The sequence below is a fragment of the Balaenoptera borealis genome (assembly GCF_965194805.1).
Source record: "Balaenoptera borealis genome assembly, chromosome: 5".
NCBI classification, from domain to species: Eukaryota; Metazoa; Chordata; class Mammalia; order Artiodactyla; family Balaenopteridae; genus Balaenoptera; species Balaenoptera borealis.
The window spans coordinates 56,071,169-56,084,675 of NC_138862.1; the positions used below are offsets into that span (position 1 = coordinate 56,071,169).

Consider the following 13,507-nt stretch of genomic DNA (forward strand, 5'->3'; position numbering starts at 1 on the left):
ATTTCTAGACATGGAATTAATGAATAAGAAGTTATGAACATTTTAAGTCTCATTATTGCCAAATTGCTTTTCCAAGGCTGGTGCCAATTCACTCTCATCCTAGAGTGTTTCTCCTTAACAAGCTGGTCTCATTTTAAAAAATCTTTACTAATTTGATAAGCACAACATGCTAACCAATTGTTTAATATGTTTTACTTTGATTATAATGAGGATGAAAATTTTTGCATGGGTTTTTAAAATGTTTATAATTCTGTCATTTGTGAATTGTCTAATTACATTTTTGCTTATAATTGTGCTAATAGTATTTTTAATATCAATATGTATAAGCCATTTATAAAGATAATAGATATCTTAATTTCTGTGAATTTGTTTCCCAGTGTTTTGTTCGATGGATTTTAAAACTGATTGATTGGATTAATCACACAAGGAACATAAACTGATGTATGGTTTTCACAATTCTCTTTATCTTTTCCAGGTACATATATTAGCAAAGAACAAAAACAATTGTTCCAGTTTAGCTAGTGCCCTGCAAGAAATGGACTTAGCAATACTATGAACAATTGCTATGAGCTGACAGTCATGGGGAACTTGGCAAGGGTGGGAAGGCCGAAGGCAGTGAATATGATGTTCAACTATTTCTCATTAATTAATTTTAAATTTGGAAGGGATGATAAGATTTCCTTCACAGTATTTCATAGTTTATGTTTAGATCCCTTCAGGTGTTATACAGGAGCTCCTCCATTGTCAGTTAAGACCTACAGTTCCACAGAAGAGAGAAAATGTACACAGTATTTGCCATTAAAGCCTCATAGATCTTAAAAGCCAAGAAACAAAACCAAAAACTAAAAATCCTTAATGTGAAAGGAGAGACTCAGATTATAGTATTTTTTACGTTAGATAGGTGAAGTAAAAAAGAAAATAAGTGTGAACACAATGGAAAAGTGAGATTATTCCTAGTTGAGTAAAACAATGTATGAAAAGAAAAACCCAAGTCTTTCCTTTTCTCCTACCTATATGCCTTGTAGTCACTGCATCAATAAATGTGCCAGCATCATACTTTCTACTGTGTTTCTGCATTCACATAAAATCAATATTAGCTAAATCAAAGGCAAAAACAACTCCTTTGGGCTACCATTAATTTAGTTTAAACAATGATTCACAATTTAGTTACACGTCGCTGTTTTTCAAAAAAAGGATTTTCATTGTCTTTTCTCACTTTTCTCTTCCCGTGAGCCTCAATCACCTTTTGAGAACAATGAAAGCCTGTCTTTTAGAGACTAGATAGGACTGATTTATGAATCATCTTTTAAACTCAGATGTTCTTTAAATGAAAAATAGGTCAAAGAGAGTGTTTCATCATTTAATTTAGGTAACATTTGACAGGCGATTTCAAGAAAACTTGACCCAGGAATGATTGCCACTTAAAGGTCACAGCTGTAAGAAATAAATATCCACAAATTGCTAGTTAATAATACGTAAATAAATACTGAACTCTTTTCCAGTCATTGTTTTTTTTTTCATTTAATTTATTCAGCATTCCTGAATTAAAAAGAAGAGAGAAAAAATTATCAGGTCTTCTTAAAACATTAAAGAAACATAGTAGTTACAGTATTTTGTTGGATGAAAGTTGGCACACACCCATGCCATTTTCAGAGGCTCTTACCAAGGTGCTTCTCCAATAGGAAACAATAAGTACATATACAAAATGGAGCAGCTACATACAGATAAAGAGAGGCTTGTCTACAGCAGGGATTTTGGCAGCACTTCAATCCCAATAGCATTTCCCAAGTTTACCAATTCCAAGTTTAATTATGAAAGAGACAGAGTCTAGTACTGGAGGAATCATAACATACTGTCTTAAAATCTACCCTCCATCTCACTCCTGTATGTCCACTTTCCTCCGTTAAATTCAGCAAGTATTGATTAAGAGGAATCGTGATGTACTAGAAAGAGGGGACCTTCCTGTCACACAGATGGGGATCTGAACTCCAGTTTTAGAGCTGGCTTAGTGTGAGGGTCAGTGTTTTGCAGAAAGTCACACAGCTAGTAAGTGACTACGCTCCTCTTTCCCTAACGTTTCCCAAACATCTGTTGTTTGAAAACAGACGTTCCAAGCTTCATATTGCCATTGTCCCTCTCCCCATCATGGCCCCTCCCTGACATATATCATTCACTTCTCAAATAACCTTCTATTCATAATAGACACTCATTTAAATTTGGCAGTTTTCAAATTTTGCATTAAAAACAGTATCTTATTTACTTGAAAGCCTGGGACTAGATTTGAGAATCTCTTCAGTGATTAGTCCACGACTCTAATGCCTTTTACTGATGGGATGATGGGGATGGATAGTGGAGGCAGAGGCTGTGTAGACAGTGACAACATGCCACATCAAAGAGTCATGAAGAATGTGCCTAGTTTGACACCAAACGATCACCACAGTAGGAAACATTCATTTTATGAGTAGAATCCATGGGGATTGTAATACCAGAACTTTCATGTTGAACTTTCTAGGGTGCCTAAAATACATATACACCTTCATGGACTGCAAAGAAGAGATGGTCACTGCTCTGAGAGAGTTTACAAGCCAAGAAAGAGAAACCATCAAGGGAAGCCATATCCTATATACTATAAACTCACACACTTGTCTCAGTTACAGATCCTCTGAAGGAGAAACAATTAAGGCATTATATGTATTGCTTTTCTGTTGTTAATTGTTTAAGTAAAGGCTCCTGTATGAATCAAACCTGCCAGCAGAAAGACATTACATTTGCTTAGCTGGGTTTCCTTCCAGAGTACATGTAATTGTGAATTCCAAAGACAGCGCCTGCCAAGAACTTTTGGCTTTAAATGAGTCAGAGGTCTTATAATTAAACCTACTACTATTAGCCCCTGGTAGTTGAAAGCTGTTTAGAAATTTAAATCGTGGTTTTCCTAGCTGTCATTGCCTCACTAACAACTTCCCGATGCTTTTGGCTTTTTAACAGTATAAATAGTTAAATTAAAATTGTGTAGGAGTTCTTTTTAAAATGATAAAAGCTGTGTAAATGAAAGTAATTGCAATTAATGAATAATGATACTAAAGATTGCATTTGTCGGGCAAGAAGTTTTAGGTACTTTGCACACGCAGTATTATAAGAGGGACTGTCTGTATTGAATAGATACCTACATGGGGCTAGAGTACTTTCCATACTATATATGGAAAGTAACTGGGTAAGGGGAGGTACAAAGTATGTGTGTGAGTGTGTGTATGTGAACATTTACACAAATCTACCATTCAAGTTGAAAGTCTCCATCATTTAGCTATTCAATATCGTCTTATCTCTGTGTGTTTTGTTTCGTTTATCAAAATGGGGGCATTTATTGTTGTCAATGAACAAATTATGAAAGATTCCAAGAATGTGATGAAATACAAAGCTTCTAAATGAAAATCTTCCTATTTGTAACTCAGATCACATTACAAAAGAAAAATATCTTGGAAAGCAGAAGGGTTAGAAAGGAATCATAGACTCCTAAAAAGAGAGGAAAACTGGAGACCATGCTAAACCAAACCCCACACGTTAGACTTTAGCCTGTGTTTTAAAAGGCCTCCAATTGATTATGTAAAACAAATTTACTGTTACAGCAAGGACAAAACCCAGCCCTAAAGGAATGTGCAGTGTGGTCCATGTTCTTACCTTGGAGTTGCTGTCATATTTCATGAAAATTATTAGGACTTTCCTAAAGTCTTTAGTGTAAGTGTAGTCTTGTGGTATTGGTTTGGTTATTTCTTTGTAGCTGAGAGAAAAATTATCTTCTTGTAGCAATTAATGGATTAATACAACTTTTCAATGCACCCTTTAATTAAAAAGGAGAAAGGAAAATTTCTAATTTAAATATAATTTTTGCGAATGATAGGATAATTTCTAGCTAGAATTAGTGTAATTTTTAAAATGAAATTAGGGCTTTCTGCTTACTGCCTTGAAGTACAACTTTTTATTTTTTAATATTTATTTATTTATTTGGCTGTGTCAGGTCTTAGTTGTGGCATGCGGGATCTTCACTGTGGCATGAGAGATCTTTCATTGTAGCACGCGGGCTTCTCTCTAGTTGTGGTGCGAGGGCTCTAGAGTGCACAGGCTCAGTAGTTGTGGCGCACAGGCTTAGTTGTCCCACAGCATGTGGGATCTTAGTTCCTTGACCAGGGATTGATCCAGCGTTCCCTGCATTGGAAGGTGGATTCTTAACCACTGGACCACCAGGGAAGTCCTGAAGTACACCTTTTTATACTGTGCTATATTTTATTTACCCAAACCACAGTATATACTAAATACTAGATGCTGTGAGAAATGGAAAAAAACTAAGTACAAAGGAGATTGATTTTATTAGTTCTCCCAAGGGTAATAAATTCTAGAGATTTGTTATAATTTTCTATGTATTTATTTGCTCTCTTACCCTTCCCCCAGAAAGAGTGGTATTAGAAGTACACAGAACAGTATAAAGGACAACCAAATAAATCAACACAAAGAGAAAATAAGGAGCAAGGTGTACGATTAGTTCACAAATATGAGTAGCATATAATTCCTAGAGATTTAGTTAAGATAGAGTGTGTGTCAGATGATACACAAGGCCAGACAGACATGGATTATAAGAGTAAAAATGTACCTGTTCTTGAGGAGATCCTCAGCTTCATATACCTGATACCAAGTGATGTATTAAACAATATCTTCTAGTCCATAACATCTCTATAATTAATAAATTCAACAGCAAGTTTCGTACGGTTGGTCCTTTTTCTTGAAAGGAGTTTTATTTTGCTGTGATAACAAAGACAGAAAACATAGAAATGGAAGAGAACAAAAAGAGCAACAGAGAGTTAATTTTTATTTTCTGACTACAACCTGAAGTTTAGTTCTCTGTTGCTATTTTAGGCAGGTCATCAGCTGAGATGGAAGCAAGTTTGATATTCTCTTAAGAAATCTTGGGAACATAACTGGCACATGTCCCAGTACAGAAATCATCGAAGCCACCATTCAGAGGTTGATCCAGGGAAAACCTACAGGGAGGGTCATAAATCTCCTTCCAAAATCAGTTTTGCACCGTTTAAGCATGTGTATAAATGAATGATCAAATTCCTAAAATATGTCATGGGGATTTGATGCAATAATTCTAGACTGGACTATTTCTAAAGCAAGGTTACAAGTCACCCAATTTGGCTAAAGGTAAATTATCAAAACATCCATCAAATTCTTAATTTTAAGCAGTGCCGCTTTTTGGTCAATGTGTTGTGTTCTTAGATAAGTTATACTATACTACTTTATATTATGGTATATAATTTCTAGGCTGAAAATAAAAAGAAATAATAAAGAACACCTGCCAAAAACAATAATTTGAATTTTAAGTGCAGTTGTTAATCTTCAGTCATTCTCTCTCTGACAATGGCTAGACAAAGCAACAATTTCATGAGGTTACTCTTGGTTTATGCAGGTAGAACCATGTTGTCAGCATATAGGAAAACATCCATTTTTCTGTTCTCATAGTAGGAGAGTGTGCATTTAATATGTAAAAACAAACATATTAGGTCTTTAAGGTAGAGGTTGAAGAAAAGAGAATGGAAGCACATCCCCATTTCATGCTTCATGCTTCTCAAAGTTATAATGTGGTCTGTGAAGAGATTGTTTCTACTCACCCTGACTCTTACGTTTTATGCAAGCATCCCAGTTTTATGCAAGCATATATGTCCTAGAGTTGCAACAGAGTTCACAGCTTAGCTCAGCTAGTGGTATTTTCTAAATTTCTTTCTCTGGAGATTTTAATGACACTAATCAAACGTCTCAAAGACTGGTTTTTCTAAACAAGAAAATAAAAATTTACCTTTATAGTTGTTACCACCCCTATAAATCTAATCAGATAGCTAGCTGTTAGCTCCAACTTCCTTGTATCGTTTCCTAGGAAACAAATAATAATCATTAGATTTTTTTTGGCAATATAGATTCTGGGCAGAGAGAATTAGGCTGTGGTTGATGAGTAGTTTCACCAAAGCTACAGCGAGTACTCTTTTCACAGGGATCGGTTTTCCAGCCGCTGGGAGATAGATAGGTCCTTTCTCAATAGTACTAGAGACAAATGTAGCAGAATCTTCACTTGGTCTTTTCCTGGGTTGTGGATGTGTCTAGATGTCACACTTGATCAGAACCTTTCTGTTGGCCCTGGTTATTACATTTATCCTTCTTCATCCACTCTTCATTTACTTAGTTGGCACATGTTTAGCGAGCACCTACTTTCTGCTGAATAGGTTGCAGAAATAATAGTGGGAGTCTTACTAGTAGTAAGATAAAAATAATAACAATAGCTACCATTTATTGAGCATCTATTAGTGAGAAATGCTATTCTACAAATTTCATTATATGTCTTAATGAATACCCATAACAATAGGTACAATGAGGAAATTAAAGAATGAAGATAAAGATCAATAAATCATTCTTTCTGCCCTTTGGGTAGCTCACAGTCTACTGAGTGAGTGCTTCAGAAAGAAGGTACTTTTGAAGGATGACTAGAAGTTTGTCAGATGGACAAGGGGGAAAGTATTTCAGGAAAAGGGGCAAATATACAGACATAAAGGCATGAAATGGTAAGTATGGTATCTACTGAAAATTGCAAGTGCTTCAGAATGATTGGAACATGATATATTATTGGGTGGATATAGTAGGTAAGCCCTAAAAGACAGGCAGAAAACTTAAAGTAACATTTTGTGGAAATTACTCATGGTAAGGAAAGAAAAGTGTTACATCCTCTATGTTTAGGGCAGAGATAGCAGCAGGTACCTTCTCCTGAAGGACCTATGTCACAGGCTCCAAAGAAAAAACAAAGGGACAACTTTCTCCAGAAACCATGGAAGAGAAGAGTGTATGGGGATCGTGTGTGTAAAGACAGTAGCTGGGTTAAGAGTGGTGTTTGATGGAGCAAGGATTGATGGAAAGAGCCATAAACATAAAGTCAGGGCCAATTGAACTAATAGGAACAGAGGCCAAATTGACCTGAGCAGGGTCTGCTTAGTATTGTGTTTTAAAATATTGGCCTTCAAGACACCAAAATTCTTTGAGATGTACATGTCCTTTGATCCAGCAATTCACCTTCAGGAATTTTTACCTTAAAAAAAATTAAGGTTGGGTGTATAGTTTTAGCTAAAGCTAGTCATCACAAGATGTCTTATATAACTAAAAATTAGAAGCAACTTAAATGTCTAACAATAAGGGATTGATTAAATAAATTATGGAAAATCCATACAGTGGAATAGACGGCAGCTAAAAGAAATGGGAGAATATTTTGCTTATAGGAAAAGACGCATGCTATAAAATTATCAGGGGAAATGTAAATAACAGTATAGTCAGTATAACTAAATCCTATGCCTCCGACCATAACAACTTCTACACAGAAAATAATAATAAGTTTGGAAGTGTATTAACCAAGGTGTTCACGGTGATTGTCTCTTGATAGTAGGGTTAGAGTTGATTCTTATCTTTTTGTTTTGCTTATCTGAGTTTACTAATTGTTTTTAACTTTGAACATGCATGATGTGTATAATAAGTCTGGCCTCTTTGTAGCAATTAAAGTTCATTTATTTCAGTGTCACCAAACACTGACTGTAGAGGGTGAGTGATGAGAGTCTACATTTGGCTGAGTGAATAACCTAAAATGATAGTTGTAACATACCACAATAGAAAATATAGTGTGTGCACTCAAATTGCTTTAAAATGTGAATGAACTTAGAACCGTATCTAGACTGTGGGTCCTTAAGGGACATACACAAGGAAAAGAAAAGAAGAAAACTCTTTAATAATAGAATCATTTATTTAATCATTACTTTAGTAACAGAAATCAGAAATTAATAACCCTATATTGTGACAGCAAAGAGGGAAACTGAGACCCATCTGGCAAGTGAGACAGCTTGCTGGCCTGATTGTTCACCATGATAGTTAAATCAACCACCTGAAAGGGGTTATTATCAACAGGAGGTGGGGAACAATCGAGCTCTGAAAGTTTGCCTTAAAAATTTGCTTTAACCCAGCAATTTTACTCCCAGGAACCTTTCTCCAGATAAGTCCACATACATGGAAAATGTCTATCCAATGGAGTTTCTTGCGTTATTGTTTGTAAGAAAAATATTTTAAAAATCAGAATGTCCGTCTTAGAGAATTGGGTATATAAATTATATTACAGTAACACTATGAAATTCTATACAACCACTAAAAATAACATACTAACATGGTAAAAATCCCCCAAACACAGTGGTAAGTTTTTAAAAAAAGGCTAATAAGTGTAATATTAGTGTCCCATTTATGTTTTAATAGAGGACCTTAAATGTTATTCTATATTTGGTGGTTGGAATTTTTTAAATTTATACTCAGCAGGCACTTGTTTTTTAAATAAACAATTAGACATAAAAATCAAATCTAAAAATATATGCAGTATCATATAACTAGAATTTTTAATATATTTAAAATAGTTTATTATATTATAGAATTCTATAAGTATTTATGGGATTATGTTCATGATGAATAAATTAGGCGCCTCCAAATGTTAGTGTTTTTAACCAAATTAATTGGTAGCTCTATTGCAGAAGATAAAAGACTGCTCAAGTCTTCTCAGTTTTCTTATACTTCATGAAATATAAAAATTCCCTTAAAGAAAATAAAACCACTCATTTCACTACCATTATCAGTTAACTTTTCCCATTTATTAATTCTTGAAAAATTTTTATAAATCCTGTAGTATATGTCTGGCACAGCAGAGTAGAAGGCAGAAATGGTCCTATTCTCTGTGGAGCATATAGAATTTTGAACATCTAACTACATGGTACAAAATTAAGGAGGTAGCAGACATTAGTAGACAGAGTTTCTGGTGTTAAAAGAGACACAAACTAGTTCAAACAAAAGCAATGTATAGATGAATAAGTGATATGCAAATTATATGCATATATGTATATGTACATCTATATCATAAATAAATATATATTTTATATATTTAATCACCACTATGCCTAACTATGCTCATTTAAAAATAAATGATGCCAATAAATAAATAAAGCAACTCAAATACATAGAGGGCAGTTCAACGACCACTGCAATGTCAATAATTCAAAGAAAATTAACAACTCAAATGTCAAATCTGAGATTCAGAAAATAAGTAAAATAGAGCAACACAAAGAACATCTGGGTTTAGGGAGTCTTTATTTGATGGTTTAAAGACAGGCTAGGGAAGTAAAACTAATTTCCCTCCTATTAAGATTTTGCCTCTTCTGCTTATTGTGTTTAACGTATTTGGATTTCTTTGAAAGGGCTTAAAATGTTCTAGGCAGTCACAGAGAGAGAGTTGGGACTATGAAGGAACATAATCTCTATTGTAGCTATTTTCACATTGCATTTCTAATTATGTGCTCACACATTCACATCCCCAACTAAACAGAGTTCCTTGAGGGCAAAGATTCTGTTTTCTTTACCTTTGATTCCCTAATATAGGACATAGTTCCTGGCACAGAAGACATACTGACTGAATACATAAATATATAGTATTATTATACAATCACAAGTTATTTTTCTGGGGTCAGTATTCACATGGGTACATGACTCCTAAGATAATTAGCCGAATTTTATATATGTATGTAACTATATCTCATATTTTATAATATATTTACAAATATATTTGTAATTAGGCTAATTATCTTAGTAGTCACTCATATATGTGTAAAGATTGCCATAGATAATCAAGGGCAACTGACAGGCAATATCCCACAAAACCCCCTTTACAGCTCAGGAATGAAAAAAGAGGCCTTCGCAGAGGGGAAGAGCAGAATCAACCTTCCATTATCTGCTCACGGAGATCTAAATAGTATGAGAAAACTCCTTATGGCCAGTCTTGACAAAACTGGGTTACTATTATTCCAGTATTATTGTTTTATCCCAACACACAGTGTCCTACAGTACTGGGATTAATAGAAGGTGATGATAAGTGATTCTCCATAATAATGAAAGCATGTATTCAATATGACTACAGACAAAGGATTAAAGAAAGGGGAAAAGTATAGCCTATTATGACTCTGCATAATTTGGAAGTTCTTAATTTTGAACCAAAGTTTTTATAACCTGTCACTATTTGTCAAATCTTAGTAGCTAGACTAAAAATGTCTTCCATTTCATCTTTACAAGAATGTGGGACACTTGCTTCCTTTTACCTAGGTGGGAATTTGAATACCCATTTTGAAATCTGTAAAAAGCCTTTGGCTGTCAATGCTAACTAATTTCTTGACAGAGATTTGTCCTTTGTTGTGAATAAACACAGTGGTTTTAATTGTGGGAATACCTAGTTCAAAACAAATGAGTAAGCAGCTACTATATTAAGCGTGTGTTTGCTTCTGTTCACAGAAAACTCTGAATGCCAGTTTTATGTCTGGGCAATTCTAGCCTTCTTGGGTTTAGCTCTGACTATATCGCTTATCTTCAACATTTCCCACTATGTGGAAAAGCAGCGACAAGGTAAGACACTTTCAGAAATAGCCATATGAAACCTGCTTGAGTGGAGATTGAGTCACTGGAAAACCTACAGAATAAGACGATTTTATGAAATGTTATTCAATAAGATATTTTTATCTGTAGAAAATCTATTTGGTACATTTTTTTCATGCTGAGCGTTCTCTTAATTTAAACATGTAATCATGTTAGAAATGTAAACAGACTCCCAATTTTAGCTTTATCTCTACTAGAGGGTATAGAGTAGGAAGGGATTATCCTGGGAAAATGTATTTTTCCATCTTCCTCCTCCAGTTGAACAACTCATGAAATTGTAGCCTATTCTGGAGCATCTGTAAAGGTTCCCTCTGGTGTGTGATGAGACGAGTGAAGACTAGGTCTTTAAGGTTCCACTCAAGTCTATTCAAACTTCTCAGCATCAGTCAGGGCCTCTAGAGTGCAGCAGGCTTGGTTGGGATCAGAAGGGAACTGGAAAAGCAATAGACTGAACCATGGGCTTTTTATCAAACGCTCTCAAGGTCTAGGATCTGCCACCGACAGCTTTTCTTTCCATTAAGCTGGGCAGAAGTTTTAACCACGTGGCTTTCACCCTCTTGTGCCATGATTGAATTAGTGTGGTGCCCATCAAGTGGCACAATATTTGCACACTGTAGGCACTCAACATAGGTATGCATGCTGAATACAATGATGGATGAATGGAGGAATGAAAGTTCAGCTATTTCTTGGAGTGCTCTTAATATTCTAGAACCAAAAAACTCTTGGGGGCAGGACATTTAAGTGGTAAACAAATAGAAAAGAAAAGGTAAATACATTTTCTTTAAACAGATAAAAATAAATAAAGCAAAGTTAACAAAACTAAGTTAGGTACATGTGTCTAAGAAAAAGTACATGAAGCTAAATTAGAACAATGGTCAGATTCCAGAGAGAGTCCTTGATCCGCTTAAGAGTGTCTTAAGTGTTGATAACACTAATGTAAGGTATGAAGAAGGCATTATTGTCATACAGATTTGAAAAAAAAAAGATGAGAGACACTAGCAAATGAAGTGACATGGCTGAGGTCTCACATCTATTCAATACCACAATCAAGGATAAATGCTCAGTTTTTCTAATTATCTGTTTAAAACCGTTTCCACCAGCACATGCTACTTTTGCACTGTTTACCAAATGTCCTCAGCCAGAAACCCAACACTCTTTTAGGCTCTCTATTATATCATTTCTATGCCGAAGATGAAATTCCAGGTAAGCAACACATTTTCATTAGCAATGATTTCAGTAGTTATTTTTTATTTTCAAATGTGTTTCAGACTAACAAACTTTATATGTCAGTGCAAGATGACCCATCAGACATCTTCTAAAAAGTTTCCTTCCTTTGTAGGAAGAAGAGAGCTAAGGGTAGCACTTTTCTTTGTATAATAGCTTAAGATGACTACCTTTCAATTTTTTTATTAAAACATTTTATGAATGCAGATAATATTGTCACCTGAATTAGTAAAAAGTGAATTGAGAGCTGTAAGAGATGAAATAATTTAAGGTGGGAACCAGGACAAGAATAATTATCTGAGCGAGTACTTCACTCTTCCTTGATTCTGGCTGAAATCCTCTGGAGATTTGTATGGGACCAGGGAACAAGTGGTTTTATGTTCAACATAAACCTAACTGTTTAACCTAAATTTTATTTAGCAAATTCGACCTATTTACTTTCAACCTAAATAGTCCTTTTCTTCAGCCCTATGATTGCATTGAATTGTGGTGAATATGTATGTTTAGAATCACTTTTTATCAATGTGATCAAGATCAGGGCTGGTCTAATTTTACTGACCTATTACTTCTGCCCAGAACTATTTGGCTGTACCAGTCTATTACAACACAAGGCGAATAGGTTTTCCAATTCTCATTTTTGGTTGTTTGTGTATTGTAATTTATTTACCCATATTCATACCGTTTTGCTACCATACAAACTTTTGGAGGGAGTTATTTGCTTGTGATGATTAGTTGACCACTGTTAAAAGACAGTTGCCTAACTAAAAAAAAGCAGGCTTTTCTTTCTTTTTTTTTTACAAAGACAGATTTTTTTTTTTCTTCTTTCTAATTGTACAAACCCAGGCATGCTATACCTGACTCTATTGCCTAAAATCAACAGAGTGGGAAAGAACGCTTCAAAAAAACAGGAAATTGTGAATTACGTTTATTGATGTACTTTGAAAAATCAATTTCAGTTCCCTCAATTGTTTTTAAAATCATGGCTTTTGAAGTCAAGCTGACCTGTATTAGAACTCTGTTTTCAATATCTACCTGGGAGAACTTGTCTGAGGAACGTAACTTCTCTGACTTTCAGATTCCTTATCTACAAAATGTGGAAAATACTATCTAGACCATAGAGTTCTTGTGAGAAGTATGTAGATACCTTAGCACAGTGCTGAGGATTTAGTAGGTGGGTCCTGGACAGGGTACAGCCCACGTCACTGTTCCTGGTGGCCCTGGTGCTTCCTTCTTTCGCTCCTTCCACAAATGTTTGTTAGAGGTTCACTGTGGCTTCATTTAATTTTAATGTCTGTTATTTCAGTGAACATTTCAGTGAACATTAGTTTCTCTGGCTTTTTCACCCCTCCCACCGTGACTAAACTCTCTAAGCCCTCTCCAGCTCTCATCCCATTTCCTGCCCCCGTCTCTTTATTATTTAACATGTCTGTACAATAACCTGAGTTTTAGTGATAACGGTTGTGTTCAAGTCACATACAGGTTCATTTTAGAGAGTTTTCTGTAGGCTTCCATGGAGTTGGTTCTAAATATTAGTCTGTCTCAAATTAATTTATCTGAGCAGTAAAGAGCTAAAGACTTCTCCAACACATCCCTCTTCTGTACCCTCACCGACTCCTTCATGGTGATCTTAAGCCCTACAGATGCATATGAGCCCGGTGGATTGCCCTGCTGCAGAGCCCTGCCTCTCCCTTTCTAAGGATGGTGAAAAAGACAGAGACGCCAGTGGGAGGGGGAGAAAAGGACACCT

The 13,507-nt window shown here is 35.2% G+C and overlaps 2 protein-coding genes across 2 annotated transcripts in view; one reads left to right on the plus strand and one right to left on the minus strand.

Annotated features, from left to right (window-relative positions):
- The window catches only part of RETNLB (resistin like beta), a 79,598-nt gene that overhangs the window by 54,801 nt on the left and 11,290 nt on the right, over window positions 1-13,507 (minus strand). Inside the window, 1 exon segment of the mRNA XM_082394817.1 lies at window positions 4,643-4,791. The gene's annotated coding sequence lies outside the window, so the exon portion shown is untranslated.
- TRAT1 (T cell receptor associated transmembrane adaptor 1) overlaps window positions 1-13,507 on the plus strand; it is a 63,412-nt gene that overhangs the window by 15,807 nt on the left and 34,098 nt on the right. The window contains exon 2 of the mRNA XM_082394800.1: window positions 10,396-10,506. Within this exon, the coding sequence (XP_082250926.1) occupies window positions 10,396-10,506 (111 nt within the window). The remainder of the gene's footprint in view (window positions 1-10,395; window positions 10,507-13,507) is intronic.